This window comes from Euprymna scolopes, chromosome 19 (genome assembly GCF_053919585.1).
Source record: "Euprymna scolopes isolate OS-2025 chromosome 19, ASM5391958v1, whole genome shotgun sequence".
NCBI classification, from domain to species: Eukaryota; Metazoa; Mollusca; class Cephalopoda; order Sepiida; family Sepiolidae; genus Euprymna; species Euprymna scolopes.
In genome coordinates, this window is record NC_136500.1 from 61,278,960 (window position 1) to 61,301,527 (window position 22,568).

General features: G+C 30.7%; 1 protein-coding gene across 14 annotated transcripts in view; it reads right to left on the minus strand.

The window, feature by feature from the left end:
- The window catches only part of LOC145303656 (MAP kinase-activating death domain protein-like), a 602,561-nt gene that overhangs the window by 298,737 nt on the left and 281,256 nt on the right, over window positions 1–22,568 (minus strand). For all 14 annotated transcript variants that reach the window (XR_013873756.1, XM_080145234.1, XM_080145231.1 and 11 more), the window contains 2 exons: window positions 4,411–4,491; window positions 178–348 (listed from right to left, as the gene is read on the minus strand). Coding sequence is in view for 13 of the 14 variants with exons in the window: in XM_080145234.1 (XP_080001360.1) it covers window positions 178–348; window positions 4,411–4,491 (252 nt within the window). In the remaining variant the exon portion in view is untranslated. The remainder of the gene's footprint in view (window positions 1–177; window positions 349–4,410; window positions 4,492–22,568) is intronic.

A 22,568-nucleotide genomic window follows, 5' to 3' on the forward strand; every position in this document is an offset into this window, starting at 1 on the left:
TGGATCAGAGTAATAATAATAATTAAGGAGACAGAAAGAAAGAGAAAAAAAATGGAAAACATTCCGCAAGGTAAAGTTAATGTTTTCAGAGAACAAGTCAGATAATATAAGCTTAATTATCAGGTGATTGTTTTGCAAATGGAAAAATGGAAGAAAACATTTACAATTCATACTTACCATAGCAACCCGAGTTGCAACATCCACTGAGTCAACATCATTGCCATAAATGAGTGGGTTGAAGCCTGTATTTGAACCAAAACTTTCACGTCGTTTTAACAATTCTGGGCTTTGGGAAAGGGCATCAAGGTTTTTGATTGGTTGTGGGGTCATACTCATGCTTGCAAGAGCCTAGTCGAAAGACAAAAATCGATTTGGTAATTAACATTTAAATTCAAAATTATTACTGGTTGAAGTAACCTATCTACAGCAATTCAAAGATCACAGATAGTAATAATAATGACAATGACAATAAGACAATAATAATAAGACAATAATAATAATAATAATAATAAGAAGAAGAAGACAATAATAATGACAATAAGACTATTTGAACGAATATTAATGGGTACATTATCTATATATATATAAAAGTGAAAGTGTCTGTGTATCTGTGTGTCTCTGTATCTGTGTATCTGTGTCTGTGTACATTTCCCTACACAATAACTCTGTCAATTTTTACTCTACAGACTTGAAATTTGATATACATGTTAATGAGATTGTGGAAAATCGATGTGATCGGTTTTGGGCCAGAAATTTAGCGATTAAGAGGTCAAAGTTCAACGATATGACCTTTGAGAACTCTACCAAACTCCTCCGACAATTTTGGGTCTACGCACTTGAAATTTTAGATATAGGTTCCTTGGACATGGATCTAACTTAAGAACTTGATTTGAGCCCAAAACAATAAATTTTAAGGGGTCGTAATAGGGGTCAAAGTTTTTAAAAAATTGACCTTTGCGGTCTCTTCCAAATTACTCAGACAATTTCTGATCTAAATATTTGAAATTTTACATAAAGAGTATTCAGAGATAGGGCAAGCTTTTTCATCAGTTTTGGTCGAAAATTTTTAGTTAGCAATATATAAATGTATGTATGTATGTATGTATGTCTGCATGTCTGCCTTAAACTTTCAATAGAGGCGACGGATTTTACCAAGATCAGTATCGTTTTAAAGTTCGATCTTTCACACAACAAATATTGAAAAATTAGCTGAAAACATTAATACCTTCCCCTTCAACTAGGCACTTTTCTACAGGGGGGGGGGTAACTTTTTTCGCTGATATTTTTGAAAGTTATCCTCTCCTTTAGATTGTCTAGCCTTTATTTTAAAAAATGCCGCTTCCGGTTTGGCGGTGGTCGTAACAGCATAAACGTTAGGTTTTACCCCGTTCTTTTCCTCCTTTGCGGTACGGGTTTGAGCCTGCCTTCCTACTACCACTTTATTTTTTTTTTTGCTCAACATACACATCCAAACACCCGGGCAACGCCGGGCGCCCATGCTAGCGGTTAATAAAAGCAAATTGTTGGTTAAGATCTTTCAATTAACGTTGCTTATTCAAATATTTATGCTAGAGGTGCACAAAAGATATTTGAATCATATTGTTGCAGGTCCTGTTAAAAAATCAAAATAAATAGTACATAAAAAAGAAAAATAATCATTAACATAAATCATATTTATTCATAAGAAAAATGTTATGATTTTACTGTGGTTGCAAGTGTATACTCATAGGACATGTTGTACATTGAAAGTTCACTTAAAAGGAGAATAAATACATTAGAAAAAGTTATCCAGTTTGGTAGGAATTCTGTTAAACATCATATAAGAAAGTATAGCAATCCTATTTAGGTGCTATTGGTATGTTGATGCTTGCTTGTAGTTGCTGCTGATGATGCTGATGATGATAATAGAGTTTGCATTGAACATAGGTCAACATAGTCATAATGTTGTTGCTGTTGTTACAGAAGGATAGTTGGCTATGTTTAGTGTTTGCAGTTGATAGTGCATCCTTCGGTTGAATGGATAGAAAATTGGTTAAGACTTGAATGTTTTTATCGATGCAAAAGTACCAATCAAGGATGTCATAGTTTTGCATAGCATTGTCAACATTTTGGTTTGGTCTGTTTGTTTCTTTCTTCAAACTGGTACTAGACAATTTTGTAGAAAGTTTTAGATTAAACCCTCTCTTGGCATGCACATATTCGATTGGTCAATCTATGTATAGGCAGTTAAGTCACACACACACTTCAGTTGAATTGCCATTCTCTAGGTGTTAATATCTCAAAATGACTTGTTATATTACTTAGAAAATAAGTGAATACTGATAGTAGCGTAAAACTTAAAAACAAAATAGAAACTGTCACTCAATTTTGATCAGCTTAGTTTGATGAAATTCTTTCAATAATTCTTTGATAAGTTTTTATTGAAAGAATGTTTTATTTGGAAACGCTTTACTAAAATAAATCAGCTTTTATTAAATATATTAATATAAAACGCTTCATTAGTATCATTAGTGTTCAGAGTAATGTTATGTAGAATTGATAAATATATATAAAAAATACCATGGAAGTGCTGCTGGAGCACTCCAAGTTAGTAGCAATGATACTTTGGCCCTTAAACTAAGCTTGACCATTTGACTAGAACTTAACTAAAATTTAGCCGGTTTAACAACAAAACTTATTTATAGTTCTAGAAAATTGTAAAATTTTTAATAAAAAATCAATTTATTGAAATGCTGAGAGTAGCTTTAGACAGTTTATGTCTTCAAAGTTTTTCAAAACACATTGTACAGAAGATGACATTTTCAGAATTTATAAATATCAGAGTTACAATATCTTACTAAACAGACAATAACTTTGGTCTATAAAAAATAAGGATTAACCTTATGCTTTGGCACGATTTATCTTTATTTTTTAAACTAAAGTTACTGTTATTGTTCAATAAGAGATTGTAAATCTGATATTTATAAATTCTGAAAATTTAATTTTCTGTATAATGTGTTTTGATTTAAAGCACTCATGAAAAACTTGTAAGGCATGAACTGTCTAAAGTTATGTTTCTGAATGTTTGGCATGCAGATTAGTCATTCATATTATTTGCATTCTTCAGACAACTGTTCTCATCTTGAAAGCTTTTTAATATCCATTATTTTCACAACGTTTTGGTCGATGCAACCTTCGACCTTCTTCAGGTGTATTTTGCTTTCGATTTTCATATGAATTCGGGTCCATACCGATTTGAGATTACATTTATGAATTTTTCTGAATACGAAAATGAAAAATGTTGGAGGTTACATTGACCAAAACATTGGAAAAATAACTCTCAAGATGAGAACAGTAGTTTAAAGAATCCAAAATAATACGATAATCAATGAAAAATTCAGAAACATAATATCAAATTGGTACTGACATCAATTAATATGAAATGGAAAAGAAGATACACCTGAAGAAGGTCGAAGGTTACATCAAACGAAATCTTGTGAAAATAAACCTCAGGATAAAAACAGTAGTCTTAAGAATCCAAATAATATGAATTTCTAAAACTACTATCAATCTCTCAAATAATGATTTTTAATGAAAATTTTACAATTTTCTAGGATTATAATATAACTAAGTTGGCCACCTCACAGTCGCCTCATAAAAAATGTATTCAAAATTGTGCCAATAGATACTGTTACTCTTCTGGCAGTTTCGGATAGAAGTGGTGCAAATGAATGCCAACACACCAATGAACAACAAACCTCAGGTTTTTCTTCAGTTTTCCTCCTCTTAGACTAGTTGCCCCTCCTGTTGTTCCAGAGTCTAGCCTACCCAATTATTCATTCCATATATAGGCAGAGAGAAGTTATATTAATAAGAGTCTAAGTAAAATAGAAATAAAAGGTGGTTTAATTTTTTTATGAAAACATAAGTCGCCTTTGTCTTTTGTTATTTTTAATAACTTCTTTTACAAAATTAATTAAATATATGGGTTGATTTTTTTTTGTACTTCTGCACTTTATGAACCGTGCTTAAATAATAAGATTATTTAGAAAGTCATTTTTAACATGGAAACTATTATGTATTTTCACCTAACAATTTAATAAATAAATGATAATGCATTTCGGAAATTGAAAAATTAATAAATTCAGTAAACTCTTGCCATAAGTTATATTATGGAGGAGCTTTTATTACAGGCACTAGATTATCATAGAAGAAGAAGAAGAAGAAGAAGAAGAAGAAGAAGAAGAAGAAGAAGAAGAAGAAGAAGAAGAAGCAGAAAAAGAAGCAGAAGCAGAAAAAGAAGCAGAAGCAGAAAAAGAAAAGAAGAAGAAGAAAAGAAGAAGAAGAAGAAGAAGAAGCAGAAAAGAAAAAGAAGAAGAAGAAGAAGAAGAAGAAGAAGAAGAAGCAGCTGACAATCGGAATAGAATTTACCTGTTTAAGATGATTTTTCAATTTGCTACCTTCAGGTTCTGGAAGTGCAGGCAATTCTTCGGCCCCAGGAGGCGCTTGTATCTGAAATAGTAATAAAAAAGGGTGGTAAAAAGTTCAGAAACAAAAACAAAAAAACAAGAATTCATGTTCTTAAAATTGCATTAATTCAAAATATTACTTCATGACAGTTTCTTATTGATGTATAAAAACAAGGTTTTCATAACATTTTCAAGTTAATAGAAACCTTGCATAGTTGATATGCATTATATAGTTTATCTTGGCAGTGCTTATTCCCTTTCAATTTGATCACTTCAGGCACTAACCAAATGTACGGTGAAATAGGATTGAAACCCTAACCAATTGAATAGAATGTAAGTAGTTCATGCAATCTTAGATTCAATCGGATCCCACATCACTTTTCTTCAAAGGTGATTTCTGCAACATACATATATATGGTATAAAGATGATTCGAAAAATCATAAAAACTTTATTCATTCATAGTATTTTTAGTCTATTATATATATGTTCTCAAAAATGCAAAGGCTAAGTGAAAAAGATGCTTTCATATTGGGGATAGCATTAACAATGAATAAGGAATTATAATTAAGGGGAAAAGAAAAAAAAAAGAGTAGTACAATGAGGAAGAAATTGATTTCTGATGAACTACTAGACAATGTCCGATATTATGTGTATTGGCAGTAAATATTCATTTAAACAAATGTTCAAAGAAATGAATGCTTGATAACAGTTGCATTTAATGCAAATGATCAGTTGAAAAATGCGGTTTGAGAAAGTTTGACATTTGAATTTAAAGTTGTTTTACATAAGGAGGAAAAGCTACTCTTTATAGATCATATGCACTTTACAACAGAAATAATCAATACTACAGCATTCAAGATGCACTGAGGTGGAAATTCACAGTTGATTGTGAGGTTGAAATAAAAGATTAAAATTCACAGTTGATTGTGGAGTCAGGTGAGGGAAAATACAGAAACAAGTTGTCTTGGTCGGAGAAAAGAACAGAAAGTTTATAAACTTACTAATTATAAAAATGGTGGTGCTTATAATGTAAAAGGCTTAAGTGCATACTCTATTTCTCCTGCATTTTACGAGAGTTACATATAACTTGATTTGCGAATCATTGTTATAAACAAGGAGGGGGAACAATATTTATGACACTTTATATGTTCACTTATCTTTGACAAATTGAGGAAACATAACTAAACGAAAGAATATTACTGAACTGTAGAATTTTTACATTTTCCAATATTATAGTATTTTATACCTGATCATATATATATATATATATATATATATATATATATATATGTGTGTGTGTGTGTGTGTGTGTGTGTGTGTGTGTGTATATGACAAAATTGCTGGGTTGAGACTGGGGTGATGGTAAAGGCTAGCCGTTACCATCAACCCAGCCTCATCATCTTCATCATCCTTATTACAGGACAGAGGTAATGTCATCTTCGTTCATATCTCCTGATAAGACGAACTTTCTCAATTTGAATTGGCAAATCTTTCTCACTACCATTAATAATTCACTTCATTGAATCACCATAGACTTTATATAGTACACTCCTCCTTTATCTTAGGATTCAATATAGTTCCCTTTAAAAACATCAAAAATTTTATTTATTTATTCATTTATTTATTTCATTCCTGATGATTCCCTTGCTAGACGTCACATCCCCATTATGTTACCTAGCACCTTCTCTACTCTTCTGATGAAAAGCATTAAGCTTCGAAATACCTTGGTATAAAGAGTCCCCTTTATCCCCCAAATAAATGTATGTATATCATTATTAAATAAATAACTCATTTCATATTTTCCAATATATATATATATAGATTTAAATAAAATAGGCAGAAGATTCTCAAGAGCTCTTTCGGCTATCATCTCATCAGGAGAAAATCGATAGCGTAAAAAATAATATTATGTCGAAACTTTAAAGAGTTCTAATGGGGAACTATTGAATGTGCCAAAAGTACGGGGACAACTAAAATTAAATTTATTAACGTTTAAAAACGATTAAAATATTGGCACAACGAGGGAGAAAAAAAAAACAAAAACAGGAGGAAAGATTCGAAGTTCCCCAAAGAGAAACAATGCATTGGATGTTTCCTTTTGCCGGCACAAAGAAGGCTTACGCACCGCAATAGAGACAGACTCCAAAATCTTCAAATGGTTTCTGGAGTCCGCTCTATGTAGCACCTCAAATTATTCTATTTTATATCTATCGGCACAGCACGGGTTGTCAACCAAATGCTGACCGATAGCAGAGTCCAAGGCTGCAGAAGCTGTTCTGCTTGAAAAGGGCGCCATTTTCTTCTTATTCATATTTATATCGATTCTTTGCTTTAAAAAACTAAAGTAATTATGTGTTTACTTTTTAATATCTCATTTTGCTGTTTCGGATTATTTTACTAAAGTAAGTAAAGCTTCATTATTTTTCAGAACTGTTTTTGTTTCTTTGTTTTTCAATATCTCGTCGACATTATTTAGTAAGAGTGTTTAGCAGAAAAGCCAACAAACGACTACCTGAAACAATAAATATACAAGAAATAAATGTTACCATAGTCAATAAAAGTTCAGTTCCTGTTTTTTTTGTTTCGAAATAGTTTTTAATGCTCTTTACTTGAAATAATTTCAGCGAACGGAAATTAAAACGAAATTTGAGGCGATAACTACTTAAATACATTTTTATAATAAACTACACATGCCATAATCGTATATTCTTCAAGCACAAAATAATGGAAAACATTAAAATATGTTTATAAATATACCTTACATTGACGGAACTCTCTTACATTGTTAACACAGAATGCTCAGGTGGCGGTCCTTCAAATGATCATATATATGATCATTATATATATATATATATATATATATATATATATATATATATATATACACACACAATCAGATATATATATATATATATAATCAGGTGTATATATATATATATATATATAATCAGGTATATTTTTGTATTTCTTGAATAATAAATTTGTTGTGCATTTTTTCATTCACTGAATTTAATTCCAAATGTTCATTAATAATATTGCTCTATCTCGTATATTGAGATTTTTTATCTTATTAGGCCAGCTTAACACGATCTTTAAAAAGTGTTTTCAAACGTACTTATTCTTAGCATAAGTAATCTGCCATGTGAACGTTTCATGCATCCGGATTCGTGAAACAGTTGACAAACAGATAAAATCCGGTGACCAATTTTTCAATTTTTACCCCTTAGCAACCTTTTTTCCATATAAAAACCAATTAAAAAGTTTTCCACACATCTGAATATCCCATATACCGAATTTCAAGTCCGTAAATTAAAAATTCATTGAGTATATAGGTTGAGAAGTGTCCTCACACACACATTCTCACTTTTATAGATGTATAGATAAAATAAACAACTTTAAAAACATAACAAACGAAAATTCTGCATGCGAAGATCAGCATTTTTGTCTGTGCACTCTTACTTAATATACTCGTGATTTGCCAAATACTTAGGGTTACGGCTGACATGGTTTGACTGTAGGTTGAAATTTGGGTTCATCTACGAGGGTACAGATCTGATCGTTAAATCATGTGACATAAGAGAATTGAAGCAAGATAATAGTTGTTGAATAAACTTTAGAAAAAGAAAAGATCCTGCTAGATAGGGACTTTAGATCTTTGTTTCTTGTTGTAGACAGCCAAAAGAAACAGAGTTAAAAAAAATGAATATCTATAGCTAATAATTATAAACTATATATTTGAAGTTCAAATAGTTGTTATCTCCTCCTTCGTGCGTATACTAACATGTGAGAGAAGTGTATGTAGACAAAAGATTTAACCTTGCCTGATAGTAAAAAGTTGCAGATAATATCCACACCTGTCATCTGAGAGATACATTACACTCAAGGTATAACTCTAATCCTTTGTTTATAAATTGATATGTAGCATGTGTATGTATAGTATTAGATAGTTGTGGAAACGAGGGAAAGAAAGTTCAATCTAACAACAAATGATAAGATAAAGAGGCTGATAAATCAGTAGTGGATAACATGACTATAAATCCTGATAATTTGAGACATTACACCAGATGTAATTCTGCCTCCATCACATCTCGCAGACCCATAACACTTTGACTGTCCAAAAATAGAATGTGAGATTAATTACTCATCATTCAATTAGAACAAAGAATTGATTCTTATCCTCATTTGTTTATAGGAGTCCATTTATTCCAGGCAATGTGGATGTCAACTTCCTTACATCAGACGTCCACAGTTGAAGCAATGGCCACTGCCAACATAGTGATCATCCTTAAAATTATAGACTTAATTTATGTAATATTCACTATCGTTTTTATTATAATGGTTTGTTAACACCGAGAGCCACACACACGCACGCACGCACACACACACACACACACACACACACACACACACACACACACACACACGAGTGTCGTTCCAAAAGTAAAACCTCCTATTTTTTTTAACTGAAAAAATTGAAAAAATACAAAGACAGAACTAATACCATTAAAATCACATAATAATCACCATTCTCTATACACTTTTGTCAAAAATTCAATAAGGTCGCATCTCTGCTTCTGATGCATGTTCATAACGGGGGTTGCTTTCTTAGTCTCACACTGTCAATATTTGACACAGAGAGATAAAACTTTCAGGTCATGATTAAACAAATTCATTCATCATAGCAATGCAATTTGCAATCTCCTCTGATCCGTTCAGGCAGAATAAAAAAATAAGCATTACTTTTGAAATGGCCTTCGTATTAAGTTTTATTTAAATAGATGTAACTGAAGTCCAAGATAACAAGAAACTATGTTGAGATAAGCAAGAGGATTGGTGTTATTTTGTAGTATTCCTTCCTTTAGATTAGTTAATCTAGACTAGGCTAGTTGTCTTACCCAGCAGGAGTTAAAGTTATAAAAAGTCAATCATTACTTACTTCATAATTATTTTTTATATTTGGAGTGGGGGGGGGTAATTGAGCAGGGAAGAGGGCGTTTTTAATTGTGTATCACAATGTATAAACATTATGTACGTTATCACCTTTCACATCAATTTAAAAAAATGAAATTGCCCGATTGCCAAGATGAAATGAAAAAAAAAAAAAAAAAAAATTAATTGTTGGTTATCAGATGTTGTATGTTGGCAAAATTCAGACTTTACCCATTTCAAAATAAATTGTTATAAAACCGAATAAAACATCATAAATATAATTCTGCATTCATCAACTTAAAAGTGACTTTTTATTTTTAAAAATACAAAGCTAACAATTATTTTATGGTAAGAAAGAAACTATTTTAAAAAGAGTAAACTTGTTATAATAAATAAATTAAAATGTTGAAATGTTCATTTTATTTATTAAAAAAATATGTAGCTGACAAGTATTAGAAAATTAAGATGGTAGGTAGACAACCATGAAATTTCCATGGATTCCTGCTAGTATATTAATTTTTTATAGTGTAAAAGACATCTTAGGCTAGTTGAACCGTTTAGAAGTTCAGGAAATGAGGCCATGTGTTTGGGCCATGAAGGTCATAACTCTACTTGAGAGTATAGTCTATTCCACACTTTTACATGAAACTGTGTAGGGGGTGCTTAAGAGAGATGGATTGAATTCTTGCCCAAAGATATTAGAGAAAATTTCCACTTCTAACATCTAATATTTCCAATTGGTTACTCATCTAAGTATTGACTCAGCTCGACATTTCTTATCTTTGATAATCTGATAGAAACAAATATTTCAACATAATCAAAGCTGTAACAGACTACCTTATTATTATTTTTTTTTTTTTACTAATATGAAATACAAGATACGACACCCAAAAAGATTATTGACAAGATTAAGGTTGATATTGGAATTTTGTTCTTTACAGTTAAAAGAGAGACCCAAGACGACAGTAAAAGAAATAATTTAATTCTCTAATATGTGGCAAAGTTCTCTGAAAATATATCTCAATAATTCAATAAAGTCAAGAAATAGATTATTAATTTATCTTTTTTGTCATATGTTTATACCCCTTCTCATCAAACAGAACCTACATAAGATATCAAATACCTACCCATAAATGACAAATATCACTCACATGAGCATGCAAATACAAAGAATCAAAATGATGTTGAATTGAAACGCACATAAATCATATCTCAACTTCACTCAAACTATTTTTCTTATACATAACAATTAAAATCATGATAGGCCTAAATAGGAATTGATATTTGATTCCAGCTATGCAGTTAATCATTTATTGGTCTTTATTATTTACAATTGAAAATTGCCATTTCAATCGATTTTATTGATTACATCCTATATCCTGTCTGGCATTTCCTTCAATAACATACAAATTAAACCATACACCATTAATTTTTGTTCATTACAAAAACACAAAGTTGCAAATGACTACTCAAATTTTCATCACTAGATAGATTTTTTTTCTCTGAAATACGTTTATTTTTTTGCTGGCTGTTCATTCTTTTTTCTTTTTTTTTTGTTTTGTAGAAATATACAACCTATTAACTAATATTCTTTAATGCTAAAATTTTTTAATTCAAATCGATTCGACATACTATATACGGCTCAGCATTTGCTTCAGTAAATACTGATCGAGACATACACTGGTAACTTGTACATTTTATAAAGAAATCCATACAGCAAAAAAAAAAAAAAAAAAAAGAACAATATTCAGTAAATCATTGTCAGATATTCTATCCTTAAGAATTTTTATTTTATTTTTATATTTTAATTCTATGAATGTAAACTTATTTTTTTGAGTTATCACTGAGGACAGATAAAAAATGTTTAAAAAAAAACAATGAAGTAGTATTTATTTACAAGTTATTTTTAATATGCTTACTGTTATAATTAAAAAAAAAAAAAAAAAAAAAAATATATATATATATATATATATATATATATTAGTGTTGGGACAATTAATCGGAATCAGAATTGGGAATCAAAAGATTTGCAGGTATTGGAATCTGTATCGGAATCAGAAAAATTGATGCCTATTTTCCGATGCCAAAACAATTCTTTTGTCTTTTTTTTTTTAATTTGATTTTGTTTAAAGTAAAATCTTCCATTGCTGGTAATAACGATAAAATAATAAATATTTATTGATTTTTAAACGACCAGTGAAGCTCAAATTAATAGATCATCCTCTACAAGTATGTTTTTGACGTTTAGATAAATATCTGTATATGTTTTTACGAAAATCAGGGGAAATAACAATCTTATAGTTAAATAATTAGAGATTTATAAAGAATCGGAATCAAAAATTTAGCACAGAATTGGTAATTGTATCGGAATTGGGAAAAATATTGGAATCATCCCATCACTAATATATATATATATATATATATATATATATATATATATATCTCATGGAACTTATACAATTCTTGACGATTAAACAAGTCTCAACATTACACTAGATTGCATGCCCTCCAAAAAAACTATCAGATGTTTCTGTTTTGATTTTGTTCTTATCAGATATTCCAGTAAAGCTAAAAGGTTTTATAAAGTAACAACTAAACCACAACAAAAGCAACAGGGAGGTGACGGTGGCTCAGTAGTTAATGATGTGAGTTGACAAAATGGGTGTGCCAGGTTCGAATCCAGTTCATTCTACAGAAACGCTTTCACTTAAGGACATTGGCAACCTTCACGTGGTCCTCCCGTAAGTACCAGATATCCTTCTAGAAATAATTCCGAATAGAAAGATATCGGAGAAAGGAATGCCAACAAAATTATCATGATTTATGCTTAACAACAACAACAAAAGCAACATCTGATGATTGTCTTTTAAGGACATGAAACACGATGTGATGTTGGGATCTGTGATAAGTTTAAATTTACAAAGTTAAATATTTTCCTTGAAAGTTTAAATGGGATTATTGATTAAATTAGCAGGGCCCATGGAAATTCCACAGAATGAGAAATACATTTAATCAAAAAAATATGTTTTGATAAAGCTGATATTTTTCTGAATAGCGCAAAAAAATGTGTTGTTTGTCCAGAAAAACAAATAACACACAGCAAATATGAGTTTATTAACATTTCTATGAAAATAATGTCCATTGTATTTTAAATATAGAACTGACTCAGATGAGATGAATTAATAAGTACTAATAAATATTCAGAAAATAATATTGTGCTACATAGTTCAATACAGATAATAAAATCACACTGTAAGAGACAATCTTTAATTTACTCTTTCAGTCGAGCGCCTCTTGGAAGACAATGTTCTTTTTTTGCTATGTTTCTTTTGAATGTTCCCTTTTTAACATAACATTTTGCTGACTTCTTTATTTGATGAAAAACTGCTGCACATCGAAATTACAAGTTCCTTTCTCACACAATTACAACAATGACCATATATTATTATAATAATATTCGAAAACAAGGCTGCATCAAAGGGAGGACACTCCTATATTTTTGTCCAGGGTTGCCAGATTGGCTTTTTTAAGACTAACGTTTGTGAACTTGGACTTTTTTTAAGCATTTTGGTCTTCCAAAATTCTAGTTGGCTTTTTTTTCAAAGTGTAACGTACGGACTAACAAAGGAAGGAACAAGCATAGTATTATATAGATAATAGATGCCTACATGCATGATAAACAATCCCTTTATATATTATAAAAACGTCGCAGTTTCCCCCCTCTGGACCAAAATACCGTAGGTTTACAACAACAAATGTATTATGTCTACACTCTTAAGCAATATCTTATGTAACTATAGAACAAAATTTTAGACACCTTAATTCGTTATAATAAAACCCTAGATATAATCCTAGGAGTGACATCATCATCATCGCAATCACCTACAGATGAAGTAGGTCCCAATTTTCCCCCTAATCACTAATTCCTCCCACTGTTTCCCACCTACACTGCGTAATTTTACACATAGGGTACTTATATTGACACCCCAACCTTCATAACTGATCCATAAACTCATAGACATAGCATTCACCTTCCATTCCTCGAAACAAAAAATAATGAGGTCGCCTCTGGAATGTTTCTGCTTTTATGATTGGCTGATATGTGTCATTCTCCACTTTCAGAATGAAACGGTTAGTAGATATTGCTAGTCTATAATATAAATCTTACCTGTCTGTTTAAATGTATGTATGTATGTATGTGTTCTTTTTTCCCCCAGAACCGTTAGACTCTGGAATTCCATTCCAGGTCCCTGCTTCCCCAACTGTACTGACATGCAGAAGTTCAAGTGTAACGTGAACCGGCATCTTGCTGCCAAAATCCCTACATAGTGCCCCAGTAGTTGCTGCCCCTGATAGTAGCCCCCTACACCAAAGTGGTAATGTGCCTTGTTTGGGGTGAAAATGTAATAAAAAAAATTTTTTTTTTTTAAATGTATGTATGTATAGCTAAAACTTTTGACAGAGGCGATGGATTTTCACGAGATTGGTATCATTTTGAAGCTCGACTCTTCGGACGACAAATATCGAAAAATTGGTTCAAAACATTAATTTCTTCACCCTCAACTAGGTACTTTTAGTCCGGGAGGGGTCGCTTTTTTGCACCGATATTTTCAAAAGTCATCACCTCTTTTTGATTGTCTAGCCTTAATTCAAATCTACGTCACTTCCTGTTTGGTGATGGGTGCAACAGCAAACGCATGACGTTATTTTTTTCCACTTTCTTTTCCTCCTTTGCGGTACGGCTTTGAGCCTGCCTGCCTACTACCACTTTTTTTTGTGCTCACAATTTTCCTTTTTCTTTTTTGCTCAACCAACACCCTTATACATACCTCCACTTTCTTTTCCTCCTTCCCGGCATGGGTTCAAGCCTGCCTACCTACTATCACTTTTTTTTTTTTTTTTTTGCTCAACACACACCTCCAAATATCCGGGCAATGCTGAGCACCCAGGCTAGTTTAGAATAAAAGTAAAATAAACATCCAGGAAGAAAACTAAAAAGTGACACTGAATAGTCATTAGATTTTCAATAAATTTAAAACTGTCTTTGGATTTCACTAAGGAAAACTTACACGGGTAATAAAATCTATTTCCCAAGACAATAAGCAGGACATTTGTTTGCCAGAGACCTCCTTCATCCTTTTCCGCTTCCATCCCAGGCTCAATTCGAAAGGAGAGTCCAATGTTCACATCATAGCAAATTAAATGGAGTAATTACAATAAGCTGAATTCTGAGCACAACAAAATTTGTATTCAAATACCAGACTTGGAATTGTGTAAATAGTTTTTATTAACTGAAATGAAGAGGGATGGTGATGATGAGGAAGAAATTAAGACGAAAAGGCTTGGCACAATAAGTATGCAATAAATTCTGAGGCTTCCATTAAATGCCAGGCAGCCGACTCATTTCCATGACAACATGGAGTACATATCACTTCCATTGAAATCAAATAAAGGATTTTTGAAGCATTATATATATTATGAACACAAGACGTTAGAACAAATATGATGAAGACAATGAGGTATGGAAGGAAAAAAAAGTCTTGTGTAGTTATGACGTCATGAGTTAAGTTCTTTACTCATAAGCGAAGAGTTATCTTTTACTAGCAATATGATCCTTCCGGTAGCATTTTTATAGCATATATAATGTTGAGTTTTGTGTTTGCTGATTGTGATAATTTTATTGATGAACATTACTCCCCCCCCCCAAAAAAAAAGAAAAGCTAAGGCCTGGGAGAATGGGCTCATGACACACAACATATACTATGCTAACCCCTTCAGAATTGATTAAAAATAAACTAGGATGAATGTACAAAATGGATAACGATATTTTTGAACTCTGACCAATTTTTGACCCCTTAAAAAGATAATATCATAGATACACAGATACCAAATCTTCATTAGATTCTATCTATTCTATCAGTTCGGGCTCCTTTCCCAATATGACTCTCTCTCCAGATTTGCCTGTCTTCCATCAGCTGCCTCAGATCTTTAGGATCACAGTTGGTGTCATGTATAATTTGTTGGATATACGTGGACCTTGCTTGCTCCTCTGGCAGTGACCGGAAAATCATAGACGCCGCTCCCTGACGGTAGTAGATATGACAGGTAGATAAAGTTGCTGCTTCGTGGGATGATCCTGCCGAGATATATTTAACACTGTTTGTAGAATACAGATGTATATGCCAGTGGAGTGTATTGGCGGAAGAACTAAAGACCCGTATGCTATGATTAGATTCTACAATAGCATGAGTTGGAATTATTATGAACACTAATAGCATTAGTATTACTATTACTGTTACAATTATTTTTCGTGTTTATTACTGATTATAGATAAATAGATTGCATCTTATCCATGTAACAATAACTTAAATGCTATTTCTAATGAAAATATTAGATAGCTTATTGCTTTTAAGCAAATGTTTATTATGCTAAAGAATATTTGACCAATTTGTGTTTTTATCTCCCTGACAGATTGTACTAGATTATATTTTGTTTTCTATTACTTTTGTTTCTATTATTATTATTTATTCACTAGTAGTCACATATCTCTTCCGAAACTAAAAATGCAGAGTGGCGCTAGGGGCCTCAAATGATTGGATTTTTTTATGCATTATTATTTTATGGGTCTTTAAGTGGTTAAAATAGTTTTTAAGGGGTCAAAAATTGGTCAGAATTCAAAAATATCGTTATCCATTTTGTACATTCATCCTAGTTTATTTTTAATCAGTTCATGTGTGTCATGTTCGTACAGTGGTAACGTTATCAGCTTTGAATGTTACATTTTGTTTTTGGTTTCGATTCTAGCTGATGGCACCCAAATTCTTTTTTTATTTTACTTTTGAAATCACAACTCTATAATATATACGAAATGTGGACAAATTAAAATATCATATTTAAGTGTATTTTACGACCGGGCAAAGCCCCCTCCCCCGCTAGTATATATATATATATATATATATATATATATATATATATATATATATATATATGGACTTTGTAAGTCTTTCATTCAATAATCCTAATCTTGATATATGGATGGCATCACTAATAAAAACATCCATAATTTTTATAAACTACCAATCTTCAAATGGTATGTGTCAAAATTTAACCCCAATGAGATTATTAGTTTACGAATTACAATTATGTAAATGAAGATACTATTGCGCATTTTCAAAACAATGGAAAAATCTGAATTTGGTGTGTTGATAATTAATTGCTTTCTGATGAGGAAAATAATGTTCAAGAAAAGCAATAGCTTGATAAGTATTATTCAGACACTGCACTGTCAGAAACAATGGTTAAAAGGTGATATGTCGATTTTTAAGACAATCGTATAGACATAAATGAGGCAGATGCTCACGTTACCCAGATATGGCAGTTGATCTATAAAAAAAAAAAATCCAAACTCGTTTTGGTTGAAGTTGGCTGATATAACAGACGAATTGACGATATCAGAATGCAGCGTATTGACCAATTTACATGAATGCTCGTCACAGAGAAATCTGCGCTATGAAGAGAGTATCACGTTTGCTTACAGTCGATCAAAAAATACTAATGTTGATGATTCAGAGTGTTATTTGCATCAATATGTGACACGAGATGAAACATGGATCAAACATTTCACTCTAGAATACAATTAGCTAAGTGGAAAATTGCAGATAAACCCACCCAAAAATGTAAACATCAGCAGGTAAGGATTTGGCTTCTGCATTTTGTGATACAAAAAGTATTTTATTCCTTGATTGCATTGAGAAAGGAAGGACCAATTCAACAGACAATATTATATAGTATTACAAGGAAGAACAAAAAAATGCTGATACACCAAGACAATGCATTGTGTAACAAGGGTAAAATAGGTTCACTGATTGATATAATAATTAAGTAATTGATTTTGTGCTACGAAACAGATACTGTCAACAATTGTAAGTGTCAACTGAATTAAAGGAATCAAATGTAAGATGGTGAACATCATGAAATTTGGAATATTCACACACACACACACACACACACACACACACACTTTAAAATGCCATGGATCTTGTTATCTTGTATGTTTGTTACATACAAATACCATATGGTTGCTGTGTATAATGTAGCCTTCATCCTTTTAAACAGGTTGAAGACAAAGAAAGAGATGTTTACGACAGCATTAATACTTAAATAACCAAAGGATGTTTTTCTTTTCAAGCCCCCCCCCCCCAATACCTTTCATTGCACTACATATAAATTCTTGAAGTAATTATGAACCACCTACTCAACCTCTGTAATCTTATTGACCAAGGCAGAACGATGATCCTTTAGTGATTGGCTATTAAATATCAAAACAAAACAAAACATTAATTTTTGTTTGGATTTTATACATATAAAATATTGAAATGATGAAAAATGATATTGAACAATTTACAAAATTTATTAAATCAAGCAAAGAATATGAAAAAAATTATCCTTAATCCATGGATAAAGAATATGAAAAAAATGATCCTTAATCCATGGATTTTCAAAGATAAGCTTTCTCATAATAAGGAATAAAATAACAAAATATTGTTTAGCATAAATAAAAAAAAAAAAAAATAATAATTTTTTAATATTTGTTTAAAAACCAGTATCAATGAAAGTTTCAAAATTGGGTAGAAAAACATTGTATTAATGCAAATATTCAAAGAAGCAATTTGAAAATAGTAAAGTGGGATTGAGCAGTAAAGTGAATGATTTTTTATATTCCTTCCATGAAACTTGCACACTTGACGATTTAATAAATGCTGTAAATTTCCCAATTTTATTTTCATCACTGGTGTTATATTAACGCTCTATCTACAATATCATGCATCGCTTTACCATGATAGGATCTAACATAAAATATTTATATATAATATACGTCTCAGGACAAGTAACATTAAATGCTCGATCTTATGTTTAGAATCATTATTCCAATTTTGATCAAAATCCATCACATTATTTTGATTTGAATAAATGTCTAAAATTTTATCTTTAGTTGACTTAAGAAATTGAAATTAAGAAAATCTAGCTTAATTGATGTCTTATAACTACGCATCAAACTTAATGCAGATCTGAAATATTTTAATTTTCAAATGGGAGCTTTTGTCGTTATGTATCTTAAAATCTATTTAAAATGCTCCAAAGAAACGGAAATTTGAGGAATATTAATTAATTGATGTCAATACGTAGTAAAATTTCACAAAAGTTTGAGATAACAAAATTTTTAGAAAGAATTCGCCCCCTCGTCATCTTTGCATAAAACTAAACATATATTAACCATTATTAACCTTTGCAACTGTGTTGTCAAATTCATAATGATCTGTTAATCAGTTTACGTGTGAATCATATACATACAAATATATAAACATATAGAAGTTTATATTAATCTAGCTGCACTGATAAGCTGTGATACAGCAAAACAGTACTGTATGTGGATTACTACACACACACACATATATATATACTTATTATTTATTTTACATAAACATATGTTGCTACACATTCATAAGCATATTTCAGTCAGCCTGTTACAAGTAACTATGGTTGTATAACTTCGACATGATTTTCTCGATTAGCACTAATAGAAATCTAAAGAACCTATCCAATTTGTCAAAATTTCTAAAAAATATTGTTATCTTCTGAAGCTCTACAATGATGCATTGGTGAAATACGTGCTAAAGTTTTGTAAATGACAAAAAGAAAATAGATGGATAATCATATACACAACGCTTATGTATGATACATTATGTCACACCCAGATGTAGACAAATGAATAAACAAAACAAAAAAGAATATTATGCATCCAGACATACTGACACATTCTGGAGAATATCATGACACAGATGATGAATGCAAATTACAAATTGTAATTTATATTCATAGATTCATAAATTTGCTAGTTATTACTTTGTCATCGAATAATTTATCACCTTCCATTAATAATTACAAATAGACTTTTGTTTTAAAAAGTACTTATCGCTTGTTTTCGTATTTAGAACTATCTGTAGAATATTGATTAGATCTAACGCACAGACATCTTTATCGAACATATTTCTCATTCATAAAACAGTGTAAAAAATAATTATGATAGGAAAGAAAACAAATGAATTAAATTCTAACTTTTTCTCCAAGACAAGATAAAAATTTGTTACAGATGTTTGTATAGAAATTAGTTTGTTTATTAAGTCCGAAATTGAATGAATTGAGACACATTAAAACCCCCACCACTAATTCCGTTCGCAACCAAATTTCAAACAGGTTATATAGTTGGATAGAACACCTCATTAGCTACATTTTGAAAAAATAATTTCGAAAATTGGTTCAGTAGAAAAAAGTTACAAAATATGTGGGTTCACAAACAGGAGAGTAAGTACATAAGTGACTAACGCTTTTTTTTTTATTTTGCATAACTTTTTTTTGTATATAAATATTTTTTACTGCGATTTTATCAATATGACATGCTAGCGTAACGGTTAGAGTACCATGGGTTGGTGGGAAGATTTTAGGTTCAATCTCGTGTATCATTTTTTTTTATAATTAAAAAGCCGAACTTTTTTTTAATAACTAATTTTTTTTAACTCTCCTTATGATTTTATAGCAAAAAATGGTGAATTTATCGATTAAAAATATTAGTGAATTCTATGATATACATATTCTTTGAATGAACTCAAATTTTTCGTTATCACATTTGATGAAAAATGTAGTCCCATTTTGGCAATGCGTCTGACCAATGATGCTTTTGAACCCGCGACCAGCACTGCGATGTCATCAGCATCAGCCTGGGTATAAATATTCCTATTTTTAAATTCCTTTAAAAGAGGATTCAGCATACAGTTCCATAGTAAAGGTGATAAAATCCCACTTTGGGGGTTTCATTTAACTACTTCCCTTTTAACAATTGCCCTCAGTAGTTCTACTTGAACTGTTCTGTGCCTCACCATATACTCAATCCATCGGATGAGTACTGGTGACACATTGAGTTCTCGTGGCGACTTGAACATACTATTGAAGGGTATGTTGTCAAAAGCTCCAACGGTATCTAAAAAGACACCGAGTGCCATCTTCATTTTTGTTAGTTTACGCTCTATACAGATCACGAATTCATGAACCGCAGTCTCGGTAGAGACTCTGGCTCGGAACTACTGTGATTGAATGATAAATATAGCATAAATGTGTGTTTGAGAGCTAATTTTTTTTGACAATCATTAATAAATATTATAAATTTATATATTAATACAATAGCAATGCCTGGAAAAATCATGGATTATATGGAAAAATGCGCGCATGAAAAGTAATATTCTTAAGATTTTATTAAACCTGGAAAAGTAAAGGACAAGAAATTCAACCTGGAAAAGTAAAGAACAAGATATTCTAGTAAAGTAAAAAATAAGAATTTTTTAGACTTAAAATATTGCAGCTAAAAATAAAATTTGAATATTGATAAATATTTTATTTATTATTTGCATATGTTGTTGTTTATTGTTGAGTTAAAAAGAATTAAATGATCCTAATTATGATATAATAAAATTATTAATTTTTATGTAAATTATAAAATTATTAATTCCATCTACTAACTAACTAACTAATGAATTAATTTTATTCAAACAATTTTCACTACATAAATATATGCAAATAATAGGGGGGAAATAAGTTCAATCCAGCGACTGACACCCTTTCTAACTCAACAATAAACAACAACATATGCAAATAATAAATAAAATATTTATCAATATTCAAATTTTATTTTTAGCTGCAATATTTTAAGTCTAAAAAATTCTTATTTTTTACTTTACTAGAATATCTTGTTCTTTACTTTTCCAGGTTGAATTTCTTGTCCTTTACTTTTCCAGGTTTAATAAAATCTTAAGAATATTACTTTTCATGCGCGCATTTTTCCATATAATAACAAATTGTTTAATAGTTTGCACAGAATGCAAACTTAGTATTGTAATGTCAAGGGTGCAACATCGTTTGGTATGCCATTTCTTTAGAACAATACACATTTGGATATTTTACTCGATACATATTAGAAACTGGAGGTCATTTGAGGTCACACCACTATTTAGATGATTCGGCAATTTGAAAATCGTTTTGAAAATTCAAACTTCAAAAATATCGTAATCGATTTTTAACACAGAATCTTATGTTCTCTCGTATGAAGAAGTTTGAAAAATGAAATAAAATTCAAGACAAAATGAAATGGTTAGTTTTTGAAATTAATGCATGAGCAGAGATACTGACTAGTTTAATGAATGACACATATCTAAAGATAACCCCGAGGAGAAAAAAGTGACCATGTAACAAACTTTACAGACGTGTCTGTGTCATTTCTTTTTCAAAAAATATATACAGTTAGGCATATATATATGTCCCAATAAAATGTCTATACTCATAAAATAATCATAAAATTTATTATAATAATGAAAAATTTTATGCATCAAAATACAGTGAACAAATATAAAAACCAGTCAATTATCGAAAGTGTTCAATTTGATGGCCACTGTGGTCCATAAACAGCTAACAACGCCCACTGATTAAATCCAAAATTTTGGCCAAACAGATTTTTAGCCGAATAGTGAAACCTCTCAATGACTCCTCTTGCTCGTGTGAGACTGGTTGATGGTCATAGTCCTCCAGAGTGATTCTTATGGACATTTTTAACTGTTCATTTAACTGTTTCTTCTTATTCAAACTTATTTTACAAACAAATAATTGTGAGTCTTGTTGGTGCATCTAAAACGTCTTTGCACTTCACTTATGTTCTTGGTCTTTCAATAACAATTTAGAATGACTTTTTCTCATAGTTTAGTTTTGCTTTAACTATTATTCACACATCAAAAATTATTTATAATAAATTTTAAAGCTATGTTCATTTAAAGAGTGCATTTTATTAGGACATCCTGTAATATGGCTTAGAGATCAATCAAAATGCAGATTTTTTTTTTAAATAAAAATATTTATTTATTTAAATTTTATTTTTCGAACCATATAAGAGTTTTCATCAGGAAAATACAGAAAACGTTTTTCATTTTTTTTTTTTTTTTTACAAAGCATGTTGTTATTAAGCCGTATGTTATCTTCTGTTCTTATTCAAGATCAAATTTTTCTTATATGTCTGAGTCCAGTGGCTTTGTCTCTTAGTGCATACATGGGAGCAAGTTGTAGAAATATTTCCACTGTTTGGAAACATTGCA